Below are 24,900 nucleotides of genomic sequence, written 5' to 3' on the forward strand. Positions count from 1 at the left end.
CTCCGGCCGGCCCGCCCCTCCCCCACCAGCCGCCTCTGCAGCAGCCCGGCCCCTAGCGGGCGGGGGAGGAGCGCAGCCGACGCGCATGCGCGCTAGCTTTCTTCTAGCCCGCTCAGCGCTCAGCTCTGCCCAGACGGAGTTGAGACTCGCCTCGTGCAGTCGCTTCTCCCGACGCTCCTGCCGCCTTCGCCCCCCGGACTCCCCAGCCGCTCGCCCGCCCGCTCCCACCGGCGCCTCCCCGAGGGCCGGACCGGTGCCAGCCTCGAGCCGCCACCGCAGGCTGTCCGAGAGCCGGGAGTCCGGTAAGGTGGTGCCCGCCTTCGAGCAGGGCAGTTCCCCCGGCGCCGGCCCCCAGCCAGAGGATCCCCGCAAGCCCCCCGGCCGGCTGCCGCCCCCCCCACACCTCCCTTACTTCATTCCTTCAAAGGGCATCGATTTGACGCCTGCTGCGTCAGGGCTGGCGGGAGGTCAAAATGGGCTCAGCGCCTGCGGGGGTAGGGGGCAAACATTCAGAGGATGCCCGAAAGATACAAAGTAACTTTGCCAGGGAAAAAGGGCTCCTCCAGCTGAGCAGGGAAGGGGGAGATAGGGGAAGAGAGGGGGACGATGGGGGGGGAGAGAGGAGAAAGGGAGCTCGTTGGACTCCGGGTGAGCCAGTACAAAGGCGTGGGGGCTAGCGATTCAGATGGCAGTGCCCAGAAGGGAGACTGGCAGAAGGCTCTTGGGGCAAGAGGTGGATGCACAGCCGCCACGGAGCCACATGCCAAGGGCTTTCACAGCCCACTCGAGACGTTTGTCTCAAGGGCGGGGGTGATCGAGAGCTCTTGGAGCTCGTTGGGGGGGGGGGCAACACGGTAAGTGCTAAGCCTCACTCGGGCAGCTGTGTGGAAGACTGATTGGCGCCTGGGGGGAACCTGAACCCATTGCAGTAGTCCAGGTGAGTGATCGTGGTGGAGGGGGGTGTGAAAATGCGGGGAGCGCTAGGAAAGCGGGGGAGGGGGGAAATGCCGCAGTCGATAAGGGTTTGAACGTGCTTGGCGGGGTGGGAGGGAAGAAGACCCATGAGCCAGGTTAGACACCTGGAAAGAAGGCAGCGAAGCCCCCCCAGTTAAGTTTGGACAAGGGGTGGGGGCTAGACACTCTAAGCTCTGTGATGCAGGCTCGGGCTGGTCTTATTCATCTCAGGGTCATTGGCTTAATAGCTGGACCCTCAGGAGCTGGGAAGACCCCAGGAAAAAGAGATAAATCGGTAAATAGAGATAAAAATGGTCCAAGACAGGGCTGGGGGTGGGGGGGCGAGAAAAATTGGAACTGCGTCGAAAATCTGGGTGGAAAAGCTGCTGCAGACAGGTGGGCGGGACCCCGCCAGGAGGGGGGGCGGTCTGCGGAGCAAATACCGCATAGAGCAGGAAGTGAGGATGTAGAAAAGGCTCTTGGACTTGGCTGGTGGAGATTGGCGGAGGGGAGGGAGAGAGGGGAGGGGGGAGAGAGGAGGGGGAGAGGGAGGGGGGAGATGGGAGGGTGGGCGGGCTCCAAGTGGTGCAGTGGCGTCACAGGAGGGTTCGCTAATGCGGCTTTGCGGTAGCTCATGCCTCACCGCTGTAGCCTCAGTTTCCTATTCTGTAAAACGAGAGGGGTCTAGCTGATGTCCAAGGCTCAGACTAGCCCTAAATGTGTGGGGAAAGGTTTGGAAGAAGCCACTGAGGCACAGGTAATTAGGTAAGAAGAACTGGCTCAGTGGCCGCCGCGGCGGCGGCAAACCGCCTCTGCCCCCTCCCTTGGGTGCCCAGTGCCGCACTAGGGAGGGACGACACCTCTGATGGCCGAGGCCCAGCCCCGCCCCCAGAGCAGCCCCCTCCCTTTCTTTCTCCCTCCCCCCTCCCTGCGGACCGCTCTGCAGATGCGGAAGCGACCAATGCGGACCCTTGTTCTCACACTCTGCCAGCCCCGCCTCACCTCTGCCCATCTCTAGGGAGCTGACAGCCACCGCAGCCCACTCCCCCCCATACTGCAGTGCCCCCCCCCTCAGCCTGCCCACTTCCGCCACGGACCCCCAGCCGCAGTGCCCATCCCCTCCACCATAGCCCAAGAGGGAGGGGTCCATGCCCCGCCCCCTCCTCTGCAGTCTGCAGTTCCTGGACCACCGCCGGGGAGGAGCAAAGGCTGCGGGATGGAGATGGGGAGACCGATACCCCGGAAGTGGGCTGGCGCCTGGCACTGCCCCCGCTGCCGCAGCCACTGCGGACCCCACCCGATTTCTGCAGCAGACCGCCTGCTGCGCCATTGCCTGTCTGGTCCCGCCCCCCCCAAGCCGGCCAACCGCCAAGACCCCCATGCAGCCACACCAGCCCTGAGCCCGCTGAGCGAAGGGACTGCAGTCCCGCCGCAGGGCGCCCCCCCCCCCATTCTCTTCAGTCCAGCAGCCCCTCCCTCCGTCCAGCTAATGGGGATGCTCAGCCCTATGCTCTTCCCCAGTCTACAGTCCTACCTGTTGGGACTGCAACCTATCCCTCCCACTTCGATTAACCCCCCCAGCCCAAGCTGGTCCAGCCACAAGGCCCCCACCCTTATAAATTACTGCTGGCTAATGCAAAACAACCTCAAGCCCCCTCCCCATCACTAGAGCCCCCCCTCACAACCTCGCCTTTACGGTGGTCACGATCCATCCTCAAGCCCCCTCCCCATCACTAGAGCCCCCCCTCACAACCTCGCCTTTACGGTGGTCACGATCCATCCTCAAGCCCCCTCCCCATCACTGAAGCCCCCCCTTACAAACTAGCCTCTACCCTGATTATCCCAGTCTAGCCCTAAGCCCCTTCCCCATCTATATAACCCTAAACACCTTTCCTAAGGTGGGTGCTACTGCTTATCTACGCCCCCATCTCTATCACCCAGCCCCCAACTCCGCCCTACTAGAACCTAGCCTCTACTCTTCACCCATCCTTAAGCCCCTTCCTCCATATACCTTAGTCACTACTCTGGTGTCTGATCTAGCCTCAAGCTTCCTTCATATCTACTATAGATATGTCAGCCCCCCCACCCCAGCTCCCCCTACACACACACACACACACACACACACACACACCATCAATATCTGTCAAAAAAAAAAACCCCACAAACCAAGAGAACCTAGATTCTAACCTGGTTAAAAGAATCCAGCCTTTAAACCCCTTCCAGTTATAGACCAGCCCCTCCTCACACAACTCCCCCCTCCTCAATACTGAGGTCTTTTAGCCTCGAGCCTCTCCCCTTTATAAGCCAGCCCCCTCTCCAGCCCTCCATATTGCGGTTTTCCAGTCACAGAGCCCCTCCTGGTTACTTAGAGCCACCACCACCCCCACACACACACACACATTTCCTTCCTTACTATAGTCCTATAGACTCAAACCCCCTCCCCATTTGTTAATATTGTAGCCCCTCCAAATAACCTAATCTCATTGCTACAGTCTTTAAGGGTTAGGGTTATCAAAGCCCTGCCCCATCTCAATCTCTTAACACTCTCCCCTGCCCCCCACCCTACCCTCAATAGAACAATTCTCAGGAAGGAGAACCCCTCCCCATCTCAGCAGGGTGTAGCCCCACCCCTAGCCATTCTCCTTTCAATACTATAGTCTTGAATCTAAAGACCCCTCCCAATCCCTGTCCTCCTGCATCTTCTTCTCACTGGTACCCCCATTAGTAGAGACCTCCTGATCTAAAGTCTACACCCAGTAAACTATCACTGCTTTAACTCCAGCCTCCAACCCTCTCCCCATCTCTTTACCTGTCCTCCCCAATTTATTCCCATTACTTCAGCCCTGTGGTCTAGCACATCCTCCCCATATCTTTATAGTCCAGGCCCCAACAACCTACCCCCATTACAACAGGTCCCTAGGGTTAGAGTGAGCAAAGCCTTTTCCCCATCTCCTAACAGTTACTCCCTCCCACAACCTATTCCGTTTCTGTTGTCAGCCAGACTCAAACCCCTTCGTCTCTTTATAATCCAGGCCCATCTGCTTCCTCTCAACACTATAGCTTTGGCCTCAAACCCCCACCTCATCAATTTAGTGAACCCCCACACTGGACTATCATTGCTATCATTCTCTGATCCCCCCCTCCTCCCCATGACTTTAGAGTTGGAACCCCCAGCATTCTCCCCTCATTTCTACTGTCTTCTGCCTCAAACCCCCTCTCTATTATCTACTCCCCACCACCCACCCTCATTAGCACATTCCTCTAATCCCCACCTTTTCCCCATTTTAAAATATTTCAACCCCTTCTGTGATCTTCACTCATTCCTATAGGCCTCTCAGGTTAGGGTTAGGGTTAGGGTTAGGGTTAGGGTTAGGGTTGTCAAAGCTCCACCCTGAACTCAGAACCTACTCTCATAACTCATCTTGCCTCCAACCCTCTCCCCATCGCCTTATAATCTAGCACCCTGCAAACTGCCCCCATTACTATAGCTATCTAATCTCAGACACCCCCTGCCAATTTAAAAAAAAAAATTTTTCCTGCCTATTTTTTAAGATTTGAGCTCCCCCTCATTCCAGCATCATATTCCCTTCCCTACATCTCTGAATATTCTACCTTTCTCCCACAAGCTACCCTCATTACTCAATGCAGGCCAGTACCCCCCCTCCTTACTACAGTCCTGTGGACTCAAGCCCCTTCCCCATTTATTTAAAGTCTAGCCCCCCTCCCAACTCTTTGCTATAAATTTCTAGCCAACAACCCTTTTCCCCATCTCTTTCTTACCTAGCCCCACCCAATTTACACCAATTCACTCCTATAGCCTAAAACCTCCCCATCTCTTTATAATTTTATTCCCCAGGACCTACCCCCACTAGAACAGGACCCTAGGGGTACAGGGGAGGGTTGTCAAAGCCCCCCATTTCTTAATATTTTGCCCCCTCCCACAACCTCTCCCCAATACTGGTGTCATCTTGCCTCAAACCCCCATCCACTTTTGTTCTGTCTCCCACCTACCCTAAGTGGGTTTTCTGCCCTTCTTTTTACAATCTAACTCTGCCCAATACCCTATTTTCCTCACTATAAGTCTAATCTTAGACTCATGTTTTTAACCAACCCTCCCATACCTATCCTCATTAATATAGTTTTCTATACCCAAACCCTCCTCCCAAGCTATTTATTATATAGCTCCCCCAAAACCTTCCCCAAATCCTCGAACCTCAAGGCCTCTCCCCACCTTTTTTATAATACAGCCCCCTCTGCACCCCCACACACACTACAGCTCTGGCCTCAAACCCCCCCCTCCCCTTTAGAAAATCCCTGCACTGCCCTATCATTGTTAGAATTTCCCTGCCCCACCTCCTCCCATCACTTTGGAATCATTCTCCCCCCCCCCCCCATTACTACTGCCCTCTCTTCCAGCCCTCTCCCTGGCTATTTGCTCTCCCACCCTACCCTCATTACTCTTGCCCCTTGCATGAGACCCCCTCCCTATCTCTTTATGGTGGAGCTTCCCACAACCAAGCCCCATTACAGCAGGTTCCTAGGGGTAGGGGTAAGATGAGGGTTATCAAAGCTCCATTCCCATCTCTTAACATGTTAGCCCCTCCCACAATCTGCCCTCCTTGGCTCCAAGCCCCTCCCCATCTCTTTATGAGCCTGCCTTCCTTACTACAGCCCAGTAGACTCAAAACCACCCCTCCCTATCTACTTAAAGTCTCATCTATAATTTCTGTAAATCGCTAGCTACAAACCCCTCTCCATCTCTTTATAAGGTAGACCCCAACAACCTCTCATTACTACAGCCTCCAGGGGTAGTGTTATCAAAGCCCCACCCCCCTGTCTTAACATTCCCCCCTCCCACAACCTGTCCTCCTTCCTATTCAAATCTTCCCTGAAACCCCGTCCCCGGTTAATTTTTCATCTCTACCCCCTACTACCTTCCCTCAATGGGTTTTCTGACCTCAAGCCCCTTCTCCATCTCTTTATACTCCAGCCCCCCCAAGTCCTCCCCTCCTTACTACTGTCCTCTATTCCCCTCTCTGTCTGATATCTACTCCCACCACCCATCCTCATTACCACACTCTTCTAATTCCAAACTCCTCCCCATTTTTAAAATTGTAGACCCTCTTGATAATCTACCCTCATTATTACAGGCCTCTAGGGTTAGGGTTAGGGTTATCAAAGCCCTACCCCCATCTCTTACCATGTCACCCCCTCCCACAAACTACCCTCATGACTGTTGTCTTCCCTCAAACCCCCTCCCCATTTCTTTTTTACCTATCCCCCCTTCCACATACCCTCAGTGGCTTTCTGCCCTGAAGCCCCCTCCCCTTCTTTTTATAATCCTGCCCCCTCCCCATATCCTGCTTTTTTTTACTGCAGCCCTCTAATGTCCAACCCTCTTATTTTTTTAAAGCTAGCTCGCCCCCAACCCACCCTCATTTGAAGTTTTCTGTCCTCAACCCCCCTCCCTCTCTATTATCTAGCCCCCACTACAACCTACCCTAATGACTCTCATCCTCTAGAATCAACCCCACTACCCATCTCATTAAATTCTAGCCCACCCCACGACCTGGCCCCACTACTACAGACTTATAGGGTCAAACCCTCTGCCCATCTCTTTTCTATCTACCAAGGCTCCCTCCCCTTCCACCAACCCTCAATGGGTTTTCTGGCCTCAAGTTTCCTCCCCTTCTTTTTATAATCTACCCCCACCCCCAGATCAGGCTTTCATTAGATCTCAGCCTCTGATCTCAGCCTCTGGGCTGGCTCATATTGAAAGGTACAGCCCTGACTACTGAGTCTCAGTGTGGATTGGAGCACACTGGTTTGACTTGTTGTTGCTCTTCTTGTAGTTGTTTATTGTTGAGTTTTGTTCCCCTGCTGTTCTGATTCTTCTCTTACTACATGACTGATGGGAAAACATATTGATTGTAATGTATAACCTATATCAGATTGCTTGCTGGCTTTGGGAGGGGGATGGGAGAGGGGAGAAAAATGTGGAAATGAAAAAAATCTGTATATTTACTTTGGGTTTTGTGGGGGGCAGTGAGAGTTAAGTGACTTGCAGAGGGTCACATAGCTAATAAGTGTCAAGTGTCTAAGTCTGGATTTGAACCCAGGTCCTCCTGAATCCAGGGCCAGTGCTGTTATGCACTGAGCCACCTTGCTGTCCCCTGTATATTTAATTGGGGGGGGGGGCAGAGATCTAGCCCTGCCCCAAACCTACCCTGGTTAATATAGGTCTCTATCCTCAAACCACACCCCTTGCTATTTATTATCTAGCCCCCCCACAACCCTCCCCTACAACCTTACCTCATTGCTACACTCCTCTAGAATCAAGCCCCCCTCCCCCTCTTAGTAAAGTTTAGGGTCAAGGCTTAACCTTAACCCTAATGCCAGCCCCATTACTAGAATCTTATAGCCTCAGCCCCCTCCCCATCTCTTTGTTATCTAGCCCCCTCCCACCATTCCTACTGGCTTATTTCCTCACACTCAGACCCATCCCTTTAGAATAGATCAGCCCCCCACAAGCTCCCCTAATTACTCCACTCCTCTTGCCTAAATCCCCCCACAATTTAAAGTCTAGCCCCCCCCCCCAGCCATCATGGCTATAACCTTAGCCTACAATTCTCTCCCCATCTCTTTGTTAACTTGGCCCCCATAACCTACCCCCATTGCTACAAGTCTAGCAAGAAACCCCTCCCTCTCTTTGAAATCCAGCCCCACCCTGCCACCTCCTCTCCTTACTGCAGTCCAGTAGACTCAAGCCCCCTCCTCAGCTCTTTATAGTCCAGCTACCCTCTGCATCCTCCCCTCAACACTACAGCTCTGGCCTCAAACCCTCACCTCATCTCTTTAATGAAACCCCATACTGTACTGACATTGCTATCATTCTCTGGTCCCCCTCCTCCCCATGACTTTAGAGTCAGTCCCCCCTGCATTCTCCCCTCATTTCTACTGTCCTCTGCCTCAGCTGCCCTCCCTGTCTCTAAAATGCAAGACCCACTTCCCACATCCTCAACCCACCCTCATAACCACATTCCTCTAATCTCAAGCCCCTCTCCATTTTTTAAGGTTTAGCTCCTGGTGACAATGCATCTTCATTAGTACAGGCCTCTGGTTTCCAAGACCCCACCCCTGTTCCTTACCATGTCACCCCCTCCCACAAACTACCCTCATTTCTGTTGTCATCTTGCCTCAAACCCCTTCCCCATTTCTTTTTTATCTTCCCCCTGCCCACCTGCCCTCAGTGGGTCTTCTGGCCTCAAGCCCCCTCCCCTTGTTATAATCCCACCCCCTCCCCAAATCCTGCTTTCATAACAAGCCTCTAATCTCAAACTCACTCCGCATTTTTTAAAATTTAGCCCACCCCCAACCCAGCTGCATTTAAATAGTTTTCTATCCCCAAAGCCCCCTCCCTTCCTGTTTATTATCTAGGCCCCCTTACAACCTACTCTAATTACTATCATTGACTGGAATCAACTCCACTCCCCATTTTATTATCTAGCCCCCACAACCTCCTCCCCATGTCATTAGACCCCACCCCCCAGACCCTAACCCTTTGCTAGTCTCCTAGCCTCAGCTCACTCCTCATCTCTTCAGAATCCAGCCCCACCCTGCCCCCTCCTCTCAGCACTCCAGTCATGCAACCAGACATCCTCTCTCCATTTTGTAAGATTTCAGCCCCTCCCATAACCTATCCCCATTACTGTTTTCCTCTTGCCTCCAACCCCCTCCCTATCTCTTTAAACACAACCCCCTTACCCCCATCCTTCCATCCTTGCTACAATCCTTTAAACTCAAACACCCTCCCCATCTTTTTGGGGGGGGGGGTCTGGACAGTGATTGTTAAGTGACAGCTAGTAAGTGTCAAATGTCTGAGGCCAGATTTGAACTCAGGTCCTCCTAAATCCAGGGCTGGTGCTTTATCCACTCTCCCCATCTATTTAAAGTCTAGTCCCACTCCCCCAACCCTACAGCTCTTTGCTATAAATCTCTAGCCTCCAACCCCCCTCCCTGTTTATTATCCACTCCCACCACCCATCCTCATTACCACACTCTTCTAATCCCAAACTCCTCCCCATTTTTAAAATTGTAGACCCTCTTGATAATCTACCCTCATTATTACAGGCCTCTAAGGTTAGGGTTAGGGTTAACAAAGCCCCACCCCCATCTCTTACCATGTCACCCCCTCCCACAAACTACCCTCATGACTGTTGTCTTCCCTCAAACCCCCTCCCCATTTCTTTTTTACCTATCCCCCCTTCCACATACCCTCAGTGGCTTTCTGCCCTGAAGCCCCCTCCCCTTCTTTTTATAATCCTGCCCCCTCCCCATATCCTGCTTTTTTTTACTGCAGCCCTCTAATGTCCAACCCTCTTATTTTTTTAAAGCTAGCTCGCCCCCAACCCACCCTCATTTGAAGTTTTCTGTCCTCAACCCCCCTCCCTCTCTATTATCTAGCCCCCACTACAACCTACCCTAATGACTCTCATCCTCTAGAATCAACCCCCCTACCCATCTCATTAAATTCTAGCCCACCCCACAACCTAGCCCCACTGCTACAGACATAGTGTAATGTATAACCTATATCAGATTGCTTGCTGGCTTTGGGAGGGGGATGGGAGAGGGGAGAAAAATGTGGAAATGAAAAAAATCTGTATATTTACTTTGGGTTTTGTGGGGGGCAGTGAGAGTTAAGTGACTTGCAGAGGGTCACACAGCTAATAAGTGTCAAGTGTCTAAGTCTGGATTTGAACCCAGGTCCTCCTGAATCCAGGGCCAGTGCTGTTATGCACTGAGCCACCTTGCTGCCCCCTGTATATTATTTGGGGGGGGGCAGAGATCTAGCCCTGCCCCAAACCTACCCTGGTTAATATAGGTATCTATCCTTAAACCACACCCCTTGCTATTTATTATCTAGCCCCACTCCATGCCCCTCCCAACCTTCCCTCATTGCTATACTCTTCTAGAATCAAGTCCCCTCTTTCTCTCTCTCTTTTTTTGCAGGGCAATGAGGGTTAAGTGACTTGCAGAGGGTCACACAGGGAGTAAATGTTCAGTGTCTTAGGCCGGATTTGAACTCAGGTCCTCCTGAATCCATGGCCAAGCTTTATCTACTCTGCCACCTAGCTGCCCCCCCCCACCTTAATAAAGCTTAGGGTCAAAGCTTAACCTTAACCCTAATGCCAGCCCCATTACTAGAATCTTATAGCCTCAGCCCCCTCCCCATCTCTTTGTTATCTAGCCCCCTCCCACCATTCCTACTGGCTTATTTCCTCACACTCAGACCCATCCCTTTAGAATAGATCAGCCCCCCACAAGCTCCCCTAATTACTCCACTCCTCTTGCCTAAATCCCCCCACAATTTAAAGTCTAGCCCCCCCCCCCAGCCATCATGGCTATAACCTTAGCCTACAATTCTCTCCCCATCTCTTTGTTAACTTGGCCCCCATAACCTACCCCCATTGCTACAAGTCTAGCAAGAAACCCCTCCCTCTCTTTGAAATCCAGCCCCACCCTGCCACCTCCTCTCCTTACTGCAGTCCAGTAGACTCAAGCCCCCTCCTCAGCTCTTTATAGTCCAGCTACCCTCTGCATCCTCCCCTCAACACTACAGCTCTGGCCTCAAACCCTCACCTCATCTCTTTAATGAAACCCCATACTGTACTGACATTGCTATCATTCTCTGGTCCCCCTCCTCCCCATGACTTTAGAGTCAGTCCCCCCTGCATTCTCCCCTCATTTCTACTGTCCTCTGCCTCAGCTGCCCTCCCTGTCTCTAAAATGCAAGACCCACTTCCCACATCCTCAACCCACCCTCATAACCACATTCCTCTAATCTCAAGCCCCTCTCCATTTTTTAAGGTTTAGCTCCTGGTGACAATGCATCTTCATTAGTACAGGCCTCTGGTTTCCAAGACCCCACCCCTGTTCCTTACCATGTCACCCCCTCCCACAAACTACCCTCATTTCTGTTGTCATCTTGCCTCAAACCCCTTCCCCATTTCTTTTTTATCTTCCCCCTGCCCACCTGCCCTCAGTGGGTCTTCTGGCCTCAAGCCCCCTCCCCGTGTTATAATCCCACCCCCTCCCCAAATCCTGCTTTCATAACAAGCCTCTAATCTCAAACTCACTCCGCATTTTTTAAAATTTAGCCCACCCCCAACCCAGCTGCATTTAAATAGTTTTCTATCCCCAAAGCCCCCTCCCTTCCTGTTTATTATCTAGGCCCCCTTACAACCTACTCTAATTACTATCATTGACTGGAATCAACTCCACTCCCCATTTTATTATCTAGCCCCCACAACCTCCTCCACATGTCATTAGACCCCACCCCCCAGACCCTAACCCTTTGCTAGTCTCCTAGCCTCAGCTCACTCCTCATCTCTTCAGAATCCAGCCCCACCCTGCCCCCTCCTCTCAGCACTCCAGTCATGCAACCAGACATCCTCTCTCCATTTTGTAAGATTTCAGCCCCTCCCATAACCTATCCCCATTACTGTTTTCCTCTTGCCTCCAACCCCCTCCCTATCTCTTTATTTTTTAATTTTTTTGTGGGGCACTGAGGGTTAGGTTACTTGCCCAGGGCCACACAGCTAATAAATGTCAAGTGTCTGAGGCCTGATTTGAACTCAGGTCCTACTGAATGACCAGTACTTTATCCACTTTGTCACCTAGCTGCCCTGTCCCTATCTCTGTAAACAGCCCCACCCTCCACCCCCCATCCTTCCCTCCTTGCTACAATCCTTTAGACTCACTCTCCCTGCCCATCCATTTAAGGTCTAGCCCCTCTGCCCCCGCCCTCCCCCAGCTCTTTTGCTATAGCCTCCAACCCTCTTCCCTTGCTCTTTATAATCCAACCCCCCACCAAATCCTGCTTTGATTACTTCAGGTTTCTAATCTCAAACTCTCTTTTTAAAAAATAATCTAGCCCATCCCAAACCCACTCTTTGAAGTTTTCTATCCTCAGCTCCCCTCTCTCTGTACTTAGCTCCCAATACCACCTACCATAATTACTATCATCCTGTAGAATCAAACCCCCTCTTCATTATCTAGCCCCCCACAACCTACCTTCATTACTACAGGCTTCAGGGTTGGGGTTAGGTTTAGGGTTATCAAGAGCCCACCCCCACCTCTTAACATATTCCCCCCTCCCACAAACTACCCTCATTGCTCTTGTGGTCTGACCTGGAACCCCTTCCCCATCTCTTTATAGTCCAGCCTCCCCTCCAGTCTTCCTGTCATTACTACTGTCCTCTATCCTCAACCCCCGTCTATTTTTTCTCTACCCCCACCAGCCATCCTCATGACCACACTCCTCTAATCCCAACCCCTTCCCCTTTTTTAGTATTTTAGACCCTCTTGACAATGTAATGTCATCACTACATGCTTCTAGTATTATGGTTAGGGTGTCAAAGCCTCACCCCATTCTTTTACCATGTCACCCCCTCCCACAAATTACCCTCATGACTGTTGTCTTCCCTCAGACCTCCTCTCCATTTCTTTCTTTCTTTTTTTTTTTTTATGGGGCAGTACGGGTTAAGTGACTTGCCCAGGGTCACATAGCTATTATCAAGTGTCTGAGTCACATTTGAACTCAGGTCCTCCTGAATCCAGGGCCAGTACTTTATATATTTCGCCACCTAGCTGCCCCCCCCAATTTCTTTTTTATCTGTCCCTCCCTCCACCTACCCTCAAAGGGTTTTCTGGCCTCAACCCCTTCCCCATCTCTTTATAACCAAGCCCCCCCCCCAATCCTTTCCTACTTGCTACAATCCTGTAGACTCAAACCCCCTCCCATCTATTTAAAGTTTAGCCCCCCCCCAACTCTTTGCCGTAAATCTCTAGCCTCCAACCCTCTTCCCCATCTCCTTATTATCTGGCTCCCCACAATTTACCTCCATTACAACAGTTCCCTAGGGGTAGGGGTAGGGTTATTAAAGCCCCACTCCCATCCCTCCCACAACCTATCCCTATTCCTGTTGTCATCTTCCCTCCAACCCCCTCCCCATTTTTTCATCTCTAACCCCTTCTACCTGCCCTCAATGGGTTTTCTGACCTCCAGCCCCCTCCCCATCTCTTCATAGTCATCTAGCGCCCCCCACCACATCCTGCTCTAATTATTAGACTTCTAATCTCAAACTCTATTTTTTTGGTTTTTCTTTTTTTTTTTCTTTTTTCAGGGCAATTGGGGTTAAGTGACTTGCCCAAGGTCACACAGCTAGTAAGTTCAAACTCTATTTTTAAAAATCCAGCCCATCCCAACCCACTCTTGGTTTGAAGCTTTCTGTCCTCAACCCCGCCTCCCTCCCTATTATCTAGCCCCCACTACAACCTACCCTAATGACTCTCATCCTCTAGAATCAAACCCCCTCCCCATCTCATTAAAATCTAGCCTACCCACCAGCTCAGCCCCACTGCTACAGACTTATACCCTCAAACCTGCTCCCTGTCTCTTCAGTATTTAGCCCCCCACAACCTGCCTTTATTAAAGCTCCAGGGTTAGGATGAGGGCAGAGCAATGAGGGTTAAGTGACTTGCCCAGGGTCACACAGTTAGTAAGTGTCGAGTGTCTGAGGACGGATTTGAGCTCAGGTACTCCTGAATCCAGGGCAGGTGCCTTATCCACTGTGAGACCTAGCTGCCCCCCTCCCCCGTTTCTTTTTATCTGTCCCCGACCTCCACCTACCCTCAATGCATTTATTGGCCTTAAGCCTCCTCCCCTTCTCTTTATCATCCAGGGTGCCCCCTTACCCATATCTGGCTTTCATTCCCACAGACCTGAAATTGCAATCTCCCTTCCCATTTTTGATCATCTCCCCCCCCCCCCCACATACCCTCACTGCTTCTATCTTCTAGCCTCAATTCCCCCCCCTTCTCTTTATTATCCACCCCCCCATAGCCAGCTTTCATTACTAGTCTTCTAATCTTGAACTCTCTCCTGATTTATTTTAATCTACCATTTCCCCCAAAACCCTCCCTCATTTATCTAGTTTTGGGTCCACAAACCCCCCTCCCTCTCTATTTATTATCTAGGCCCACCCTAAGCTTCAGTTCACAGATCCCTCCCCATGTAAGATCTCTAGCCCCCTCCCCCCTCAGCTATAGTTCTCTTGTCCTCAGCTCTCTACCTCTCTTTATTATCTAGCCCCCCCCCCCCCCCATTGCTGGTCCTGCAGACTCAAAGCCCCTGCACTCAACTCTCTCTGCTGTGCATTTCTAACCTCTGGCCCTCCTTCCCATCTCTTTATCATCCCCCCCCCCAATTACTGCAGGCCTCCCCATCTTTTAGATGTCACCACCAGCCACCTCTTTGTCACTCACTGCTGGCCTCCAAGTCCGTAGCTCCCTCCCAAAGTCCCCTGGGTCCTAGCCTCCTGTAGACTCACACTCCCTCCCCAGCTTCTTAGAGTCTGCCTCTTTGGGGCCTGTTAGCAGATGCTGCCCCATGCCACAGGACAGATTCTCTTCGTATTCTCCCATGGGTGACATTCTCTCTGTCTTCCTTATTCACAGGCCCGAGTAACGTTGGAATTCAGAAAGCAGACCACAGTACCTACAAGCACTGAGCCCGAGAAAGCCGCTGCACCTGGGAGTAGTGTAAGACCAGACCCCCCACCCTGGGGTGGGGGGGAGGGCTCCCCGAAGAGGCCCCAACCCCCACCCATCTGGACTCCTGCCGCTAGATGATGTGATTACGACATTCCACTCCATATTGTTTCCCATCTGAACTGGCCCCCCGTGGGCCCTTGCGGGTTCCCAGAGGACTTGCACTGAAACCACAGATGACCAACTGACTCTTGGCCTCGTGCCCCCTCCCCTTTTCCCTGCTGGTGGACTCTCGGACTGTAGCACCCATCGGTGGCCCCTTCCGTCTCCTCGGGGCCCCCTCTGGCTCCGGGCCCTCCCCAGGGCTTCTTTGATCCTGCTCAGGCAGGCCCCCAGGATCTTCAGCTATGCCGACCAGCACCGGTTCAGGGGCTTCGGCCCGCCGCTGCCGGATGGAGGACCTCACCGCTGAGGTCCAGGCCCTGCGGGCCCAGCTCCTACAGCAGACCGAGGAGAACAGCTCCCTGCAGAGCCAGCTCCTGCAGCTGTCGGAGGAAAATGCCAACCTGCGGGGGCAGCTCCAGGCCACCCCGGTAGGGGCCATGGGTCTCTCCGCCCCCAGGGGGAAGTGCCCCGTCGGCCTCCCCGAGAAGTTCGACGGCACCCCCGAGATGCTCCCCAGCTTCTTGGCCCAGAGCCGCCTGTACATGGAGCTGCGGCCTGAAGACTTCCCCACGGAGCACGTCCGCGTGTGCTTCCTCACCAGTCTTCTCAAGGGGCGCGCCGCGCGCTGGGCCACCCCCTACCTGCTGGAGTCCAGCCCTCTGCTCAACAACTACGAGGCCTTCATTGACGAGTTCAAGCAGGCCTTCGAAGACCCCCAGCGCAAAGAAGCGGCCAACCGCAAGATCCGGCGTCTGCGCCAAGGCCTCGGCTCCGTGCTAGACTATGCCAGCGCCTTCCGCCTCTGCGCCCAGGACCTGGACTGGAACGAGCCGGCCTTCATTGACCAGTTCTTGGAGGGCCTCAGCGATCCCATCCAGGATGAGCTCGCCCGCGTGGAGGTGGCCCGCTCCCTGCCCGCACTCATCAACCAGTGCCTGCGCATTGAGGGCAGGCTGAATTCCCGGAGGGGGGCCTCCCCGGCCAACTCGCCCCGGCCCCAGAGCTCATCTCCGGCCGCCGAGTCCGACTCCAACCAGCTGGTCACTCGGCCCCAGCTGACCCCGGAAGAGAGGGAGCGCCGCCGCAGACTGAACCTGTGCATGTACTGCGGACTGGCCGGCCACTACGTGGACAACTGTCCGTCCAAGAAGCCAAAGTCTTCTGGGGTGGGAAACTCCCTGGCCCCGCTGTAGAGGGACCCCCAGCGCCCGGGCCTGAAACAGAAAGGTCCCCCCCAGATGACGCGTCATCTTCTCATTTGCAACTACTAATCACGCTACATCTCCCGGACGGTTCCTACTGCACCGTCCGCGCCATGATCGACTCCGGTGCCTCCGGCAACTTCATAGATCAAGACTACGTCGCGCAGACCGGAATTCCCGTGAAGATCAAGTACTGGCCGGTGTTGGTGGAAGCCATCGACGGCCGCCCCTTGGCCTCCGGCCCAGTCACCCAAGAGACCCAGGAGCTGGTGGTGGACATTGGGGAACACCGCGAGAGACTCTCCTTCGATGTGACCCAGTCCCCCTTCTTCCCCGTGGTTCTAGGGGTGCGCTGGCTGACCCAGCACAACCCCTCCATCATGTGGAGCTCCCGCACCATCGTCTTCGACTCCGAGTACTGTCAGCACAACTGTCGGGCGGCGCTGCTGATGGCGCCCAACATGGGCCCCGGAGGAATGGATGTCCAGGAAGTGCTCATGCCGATGGCCCAGGAAGCCCTCCCCTACCACGCGCCGCCCTACAACTACGCCGTGGCCCCCGCCGGCTGCCCCTACGCGCTGTGCGATCCGGAGCTGATGGCGGTCCGAGACTTCCTAGCCAAGAACGTGAAGTGGGTTTGTGTGCAGCCGGCCTCCCCCGTGGGGGCCCCGGTGGTCATCATGAAGAAGGTGGGAGAGTTGTATCTCTGCAATGATGCCCAAAACCCGAACGCCATCGCCGTCTGGAACCAGTACCCACCGCCTTCGGCTCCCTACGTGTTGTACCAGCTCCAGGCCGCGCCCATCTACAGGACCAGGTCCCCGGCTGGGTACACGACCTGGTCCATGTTGGGAAGGGAAATGAGTGGGAAGCTGTGCTTGATTCCCTTCTTGGTCACCTCCAACATCCGCTGACGCCGCCGCCGCTGGCTTTCACCACGCCCACTCCCATCGCAGCAATCTCTGCAAGACATTTCTTTGTGACCACCTCCCTCCGCCGCATGGCCGCGGAGCTGAGCGTAGAGCGATTGATTCCTGTGACTGCAGTCTGGCTAGACTCAGAACTGGCTTCCCCAGTCAGCTGTACATTATTTGCGAAGTGTGTCGTCAGCCTCATTTGTGTGAACCTCTGGGGAGCATGTGCTCCCCCTTCGAAGGCATCCAAATGGACTCTCATCAGGCCAGTCTCATCCTGGGCTGGCACCCTCCCCTTGACACCCAGGGGCCTTAAGGACTGTCCAGGAACTGCAGCGATTCCTTGGTGTCCTTGCCTCGTGCAAGAGATCTCTGAGGGAGAGCGGGACTTCCCGAGCAGACACCGAAAGCCCCAGAGACATCGATCTACATCTCGACCTCAGTCTCACGCTTTCAGGACGGTCATTCGCGATGTTTCACACGCCGGCCTTTGGGACAGCCCTACCAGGCAAGGGGAGACGTGGGGCCGCCTCGCCCCTGTCCCTCTGTCTGCCTCCTCGAGACACAGCCTAGAAGAGACCATGTGCCAGCCACCATGTGATATATTTGCCAAATCGGCACCATCTACCAGCTTTCCGAAATCAGCACCAGCAACAACTGTGCTGGTCCCTTTGTGTTGTGATTGTCCAAATGAGTGTCTCCCCCAGTCCCTACCGTGAGAGGACGGCCCCCCGCCGCCGCAGCACCCTCCAGCTGGGGCCACTGAACTGCCACCTTTCACAGCTCCGAGATCAATCTGGCCTCAAGGCAGGAGGCCCATGGAAACCCACCATTCTGTACAGAAGATTGTGGGTCACGTGGCCCAGCACCAAGACCCTTTTCCTGCTGGTCCCTCCCTAACCTTGTATACTACTGCCAGCACTGCCCCCCCCCTCCCCACGTCTAAGCTCTTTGCATTTTCTCCTATCTCTGAGGATCCCAGGCCCTGGGATCCTGCCTTATTCTCTCTGGTCCTCCTGGGGACTGGAACCCCATCCATGCCCCACTCCAGGACTGCGGCCTCACTGCCGAAAGCCAGCCTCCACATGCTTTTTGGGGCACCCTCCCGTTGCCCACTTTTGGACCTCCCTCGTGAAAATTTGGGGACAGCAGATCGTCAGCAAGGTGGGAGGGAAACTCTCCCTCAGACAGGCTCTCTGCCATGGAGGGCACTCCCTTGTGAGGGAGTGAGCTGCCTTTCACCGGAGGAAGCCAAGCACGGAGGCTGCTCAGACCCTTGTTGGGGCAGCTCTTGGGGGATTGGTTTTAGATTGAGGGCCGGATGTGTCGGCCCCCAAGAGTTTTTCACCTTCATGACCCTCTGTTGCTAGCTGCTTGACCGCCTGACGCTGCTAGCTGCTTGACCGCCTGACACTCCTACCTGCTGCTGCGCTCCTCAGCTGAGGGCTCGCCTGCCTCACCCAGGCTGGCCCCGACCCACTGGCCTGCCCAGGGCTCGCTCCCATCATGGTGAGTGGGCCCCCAACATCCGGAGCCCCTATCCCAGCCCACTGGCCATTATCATCCCATAGGGCAGAGCGTCCAGCCTGCTAGAGGAGTGAGAACCCATTTCTGAGGGGATGGCCAGGCCATTCCTGCTTGGCCCCAAAATCCACTCCCTACACCTTCCCAAGCGGCCTTTGCGACTTCTGCCAGGGCCCCCCCTGGCTCCCCAGATCAAAGTTGTTGTCCACTTCCAAGCCTTTAGTAAGAATTCCAGAGCCAGGAGACACTGCCTCAGTGTACCCAAACCCGTTGGAGTAGACATTGGAGCCGGAAATGCGCCCCACTACTCCCTCTAGAGTGCCCTTAACTCTCCTTGTCCTTCAAAGAACCCTCATTTAGCCCAACTCCCCAATCGGCCAAACCAGCGTAGGAAGGAAGCGAGTGCTCAGAAGGCTGACGGGAGAATCGGGACCCATCCTGAGAATCCCACTGTTGTTGGAGATGTCATTCCTGCGCCCCAATTTCCAACTTTCACTCCAGAGCCCGGCTCCATCCAACACTCTAGAGCCCATGTTGCCCCTCCCTCCCTCCCCTCCCTCCTTCCCCACCTCCTTCCCTTCCTCCCTTCCCTCTCCACCTCCCTCCCGGCTCCCTCCTCCCTCTGCCCTTCCCTCCCTTTCCTCCCTGCCTCCCTTCCCTCCCTCCCTCCTCCCTCCCTCCCTGTCTCTCTCCCTCCTCCCTCCCTTCCCTCTCCTTCCTCCCTCCCCCTTCATCCCTCCCCTCTCCTTCCTCCCTCCCTCTGCTCCTTTCTCCCTTTCCTCCCTCCCTCCCTTCTCCCCCTCCCTCCCTCCCCATTCTCCCCTCCCTCCCTCTGCCCTTTCCTCCCTGCCTCCCTTCCCTCCCTCCCTCCTCCCTCCCCCTTCATCCCTCCCCTCTCCTTCCTCCCTCCCTATTCCTCCTCCCTCCCCCTTCATCCCTCCCCTCTCTCCTTCCTCCCTCCCTCCCACTCCTCCCTTCCTCCCTCCCTCCCACTCCTCCCTTCCTCCCTTCCTTCTCCACCTCCCTCCCAGCTCCCTCCTCCCTCCCCCTTCTCCCCTCCCTCCCTCTGCTCCTTTCTCCCTTTCCTCCCTCCCTCCCTTCTCCCCCTCCCTCCCTCCCCGTTCTCCCCTCCCTCCCTCCCTCCCTCTGCCCTTTCCTCCCTGCCTCCCTTCCCTCCCTCCCTCCTCCCTCCCCTTCATCCCTCCCCTCTCTCCTTCCTCCCTCCCTCTCCCTCCTCCCTCCCCCTTCATCCCTCCCCTCTCTCCTTCCTCCCTCCCTCCCCCTCCTCCCTTCTTCCCTTCCTTCCCTCCTCCCCCCTTTCCTTTCTCCCTTCCTCCCAACCCCCTCCCTGCCTCTTTCCTTCCTCCCTCTCTCCCTCCTCCCTCCCTGCTTTGTCCCTCCCTCTCCCTCCTCCCCCCTTTCCTTTCTCCCTTCCAACCCCCTCCCTCCCTTCCCTCTCTCCTTCCTCCCTCCCCCCTTCGTCCCTCCCCTCTCTCCTTCCTCCCTCCCTCCCCCCTTCCTCCCTTTCCTCCCTCCCTCCCTCCCCCCTTCCTCCCTTTCCTCTCTCCCTCCCTCCCCTCCTTCCTCCTTCCGTCCCCAAATCTGGCTGTTAGGGCCCCAACCCGAGTGTCCCTGGAGTTCACCCAAGTAAAACCACTCCCAGCTGGCTCGAGTCACTCTGCCTCATCTCATGCCAGCTCATGCGCATCCCTAGTCTCTCCATCCATTTGCCATTGAGCCCCAGGACGGAGAGGAGTCTAACCCCTGCCCCCAGGGGAGCTAGAGTTCATGGTAGGAGGAGGTCCCCCCCAGCCTTGCACCCACACTACTTCCATCTTGTCCGCCTACCCGCGAGCAGCAGCAGCAGCAGGAGGAGGGAGGAGGAGGAGGAGGAGCCCCAGACCACGAAGCACCTGTGGCCTGGGAACACATGCTCATTCCGAGGTGCTCTTGCGCATTCGGTCGTGCCTTTACACCCCATCGGGGAGCGCACAGACCCAAATCCCCTGGCTCTGTAGTCATTCCACCCGTGGTCTCACCGCCAGGGGCTGGGGTAGCCTCAACCATGAGGCCACGTGCGTTACTTTGTGTGACCACCTGCAAGATGTGCCAGGACTCTGACAGACTGGACAGGCAAGCACGGGGGGCCCCCACTCTTCACCTGGATCCAAAAGCACTGGGCTCTGGCTTTGAAGGATTGTATCACAAGCAGCCAGTGACCCAGTGGCTCACCTCTGTTTTTCCTATTTGTGGGTGCTCTAACATACTTGACTTACTGGAAACTCGACGGTGCCAGGATGTTTGTTGGGGGCCCACTCTCTATGCCTGTACCCCACATCTTGCCAGAATGTTCTGCTATCAATATTCCCGCTCTACCTGGTCCATGTGAACCACCAAAGGATTCATGGGAGGGGGGCATTTGGGGACCCAGGAAGAGGACCTTCACCAAGACTTGCCTGCCCTCTCTCTGGAGCTGGATCCACCTGCATCCTCTGAGCTTCGGCTCAAGGGTCAGCTTTGGGTACCAGCTACAACACTATCAATGTTATCAATGTTATCAATGATCATTCCCCCCTTTAGAGAGATCAGAGACTGCACCCAGGCAGCCCACATACTCTCAAGGGGGCAAAGCCCACCAGCTTGTCTTAGGCTGACCAGGAAAGAAAGGGCTCGGCAAGGCCGAGGCTCTCCCAGAAGCCGCAGACAACTCGGGGCTGCCCTGGGCGCCCCGGGGGACGTCTGTGCTGCTCACCCTGGACAGCCACATGTCACCTTTTGCCTGGTCTCTGAAATCAATCGCCTGGAAACTGCTCAACTTTGCTGGACTCTCCCTTGCTCCTTGTGACCCCGCTGATTGTGTGCTGTCCAGCTTTCGCCACCTCCTCTAGCTGTTGTGTCCACCCCGCTGTGGCTGCTGTGAGTCCTCCTTATCTGTCCAGCAAAAACCCGAGCAGACAGGCCCGAGGGACGTGAATTAGCACGCGCACAAACAAAGTCTATGATTGCCAAATCCCACACCACAGAACATTCTGTGTGTTGCAAACTGCCTATGAGGAAGAGACGTCGGTTGATCAAGTCATTCTCATTCTAAAGAAATATTGTCCTATGCTTATCTCCGCGCGTACCCTCCTCGGTGCTGCATGTCCCGATGTGTAATTCTTGTTGGTTGTGTTGTTGTTACTATTTGTGAAACAGCTGCCCCTCCCTCATCACACTGCCACTAAATCAATTTTTAATGTCAGAGAGTTTAGCCGAGTCAAAAGTGTCCCAGGGTGTGTCTCAATATGGTGACGGTTGTCCCTTGTCCAAGTGTGTCTAAGTGGTAGGAGCTATTAAGAAGCAACCGCACTGATGGCCCAAGCCAGAGGCGGTTAAGATTCGTGCTGATGCAGTTCAAGATTCGGAACCGACATCACTTGAGTTGCCAAATGTTGTGCATTGTATTTGAGCAGTGGGTGAGTTAGCAAACTGCGGGATGAGGGTTAGTTGCCATCCTGGAGCAGCTAGCCAACAGTCTATGCTTTGTCCAAGAGCTAACCGAGGAGTATTTCTGAAAGGGTTGGTTACCATCACTGTGGGAATAATGTAGGTCCATCCAAAGCAGGGGACAGGGTATCCCAGTCGTCATCTGCAGGAAGAAAGTGTGGACAAGCAGAGAGATGAGCCCGCCTCTGTCGAGCGGGGCGCAGCGCCAGACGCTTCCTACGGGCAGTGTCTCTGCAGCGCGGCTCCAGAGGTGAGTGGCGCCCGTGACCTCCAGTGTCACCAAAGTTGGAACGTGATTGTCCCAGTTTTTCTGCACCTGAGCCACAGAGAGGTGGTGAGATGTGGAGGAGAGTAAGAGAAGGAGAGAAGAGTGGTGGCTCAGGTGCTTGATCCAAACAGTGCAGAAAGGGATGAAATGTGTGAATGAGATGGGCGTTCACAGTTTGTTGGGTCATGGGCTACTCTCTTTTCAGAATCCTATTTCTTTGGTGGAATTAAAAAGCTTGTTAGTCATTGAAATAAATGTTAAGTGATTTATGTTTAAAAAAAAAAAGGTAATATATGTTTGTGTTCTGAAATAAACTTCAAAAAGCTATACTTACCGTGGTTATCAATTCGTTGTTATCCACAATGCCCCAGTGGTGTTTGGAGGCAGCCCAGAAATGGGACTTTGCCATGGTGGTTGGAAGTCCTGTGGGTCTTGGCCTCTCCTCTATAGCCCAGTGCTCTGTATGGAGTAGGTGTCTAAGAAATAGGAACCAGAAGAGAATTCTGGAGTGCACAACAGACAGTGAAAGGTAGGTTCCTGAATGAATCGACTACTTTTTAAAAAGACAAGGGTTTTAGATGTGGATGGGAACCTTGGGACCCTCTAACATACCCCATTCACTTCCTACACACACACACACACACACACACACACACACACACACACACACACACACACACACACGAACTGGTGACTTGCTTAAAGTCCCAGAGACTGGAAGAGGCTTTCCCCACGTGGAACTGTGATGTTCCTTCCCTATGAAGAAGCGGCTCTAACATGAATCAGCAGTAGGAGAGTGGAAGGGAGGGAAAGGTGTTTCAAGTTTGAATTGTTGAAGACATGAGTGGAATCAAAGGGAGTCTGGCCACTAGGGCTTGGCTGTTGGAAAGCCCCCTCCATGCAAAGATGCTTGAGTCTCAGGGTTGTGTTGTTTGTTTTCTTTAGTTACACAAGGCACCCTTGCACTTCACTCTAACCCAGACACTCCATACCTTTCATCCATCTGACCATGATAAGTAGCAGGAGATGGCGAAGCCAGAGACAGAGTCCTGTCTAACCCTAACCCTTCTGGATTCCTAATTTGAGCCCCTGGAGTCAAAGGCTCAGTTGTTACTGAACTTAGAGTCCCCTTCGTCAAATGAGTGATTCTCTTAGACTGGTGCTTTGTGACTCCCATCTCCCCTATCTCCCAACTCACCCCCTTTAGCTTCTCTCTGGCCCTGGCAGGAAATCCTGTGTTTACCCTCCGGGATCCCTGGTCCTTTTGGTGACCCCAAGCCATTCCTCCCCTTGAGTTACAGTATCAGAGTTTTCAGTAAACCTTCCCTCCTTTGGGGGGTAACTATCCCTCATCCTCGAACCTGAACCTTTGTCTCTCCCGAGCCACTTGAAGAAGTCCTCCCATGTGTGGGTGTTCATGGGTATATCTCAGTATTGAGGTGGCCCCATGTAACTCCTTATTTCAGTTCACACCACAGCCTTTGGTGGCCTTCCCACCAAATTCCTGTTTCCTGGGGCAGACAGAACAGGCATGCTTTGCACTGTGGCAGCTCAGCAGGCTAGCCTTGGAATCCCCCCTCGGACACTCCCCCTGCTTCTGTCCCCAGGACAGTGATGCTTGCAGGGTTAGTGTGAGGATCACAGCAGAGGATGACAAAGGTCCTTTATCAGCCTCCAAGAATGCTTCATCTTCAGCATTGTTATCATTGCCCTGCTCAGAGGTAATCAAAGCGCTTTCCTCCAACAGCATAGTAAGTATCCTCCCCAATGTAAAGATGAGGAAACAGGCTGAAAGAGGCTTAGTGACTTGTCCAGGGCTAGGCAGCTAAGGAATGGGAGCCAGAAAGCCTCAGGGTCACCAGCATGCTGCCTCCCCTGACTCTGCCACACCTTTGGGTCGCCACCTGAGTTTCCTCCACTTGTGGATCGGGGACTCTTCTCTGGAGAGAACAGGGTTTTTCTGCCGGGTTTATTGAAGACATGTTAGAGTTTTACTAAGAAATAATCAAAACGAATTGTTTCTGTATATGCCACGGCTCCAGATTCCCTCAGATTAAGGGTTCAGAATAGACGGGGGGGGGGTCTGCTAATTAGAATGATCAGGAAAGAGTCAGGAAGGCTTGGGTTCCAGTTCTGCGTGGACTCCCTGGTTCTGTGACTGTGGGTCCATCATCAAACCCCTCAGTACCCTGGGCACTCTCTAAGGCGGCATCTTCAAGTTGTTAGTTGGCTGGGTGAGAGATGAGGACTGTAGGGGACGGGATTTCAAAGGTCTGGTCTCTAGACTTGTGATTTAATTTATATGGAGAACTTTAGGTATGGGAATCACTACCACCTCCCAACCCATGCTGATTGGTAATATCACAATGGACACATATTTATATGTAAATATGTATGATTTGTATGGTCAGTCCACAAGCATTTATTAAGTCCTTGTATGCCAGACACTAGTAAGTGCTGGGGATCAGTTCCGGCTCTCAAGGAACTCCCCATCTAAGGAAGAAGCAACATGTGAACACATCTGTGTCCGACCAAACCTAAGATACATCGGGCTTCGTCTCCAAGGGAAAACATAAAGATGAGGGGACAGGGGAGGCAGGAGGCAGAGATGAGGAGGAAGAGCGTTGACCAGACACATAAGGAGATGCTCTGAGTGGGGAAATGGAGAGGTGTCAGGAAGGTGTCAGGTAGAGACAAATGAGAGAGAAGGAAGAATGGACAGAAAGTGAGAGGGAAGGAGGAGAGACAGAAAGGGGGGAGGATGAGAGAAGGGAAGGAGAGATGAGAACCAGGAGAGAGAGGTGGCCAGATGGATAGATGATGGACGGCTGGCAGA

General features: G+C 54.0%; 1 protein-coding gene across 1 annotated transcript; it reads left to right on the forward strand.

The window, feature by feature from the left end:
- The first annotated feature begins 134 nt into the window (after positions 1-134).
- On the forward strand, positions 135-16,007 carry PEG10 (paternally expressed 10). Its single transcript, XM_043968064.1, has 2 exons — positions 135-302; positions 14,473-16,007. The coding sequence occupies exon 2, from the start codon at positions 14,913-14,915 to the stop codon at positions 15,861-15,863; it is 951 nt and encodes a 316-aa protein (XP_043823999.1). The 5' UTR covers positions 135-302; positions 14,473-14,912; the 3' UTR covers positions 15,864-16,007.
- Positions 16,008-24,900: the final 8,893 nt, after the last annotated feature.

Source organism: Dromiciops gliroides, chromosome 5, assembly GCF_019393635.1.
Source record: "Dromiciops gliroides isolate mDroGli1 chromosome 5, mDroGli1.pri, whole genome shotgun sequence".
In the NCBI taxonomy this organism is placed as follows: Eukaryota; Metazoa; Chordata; class Mammalia; order Microbiotheria; family Microbiotheriidae; genus Dromiciops; species Dromiciops gliroides.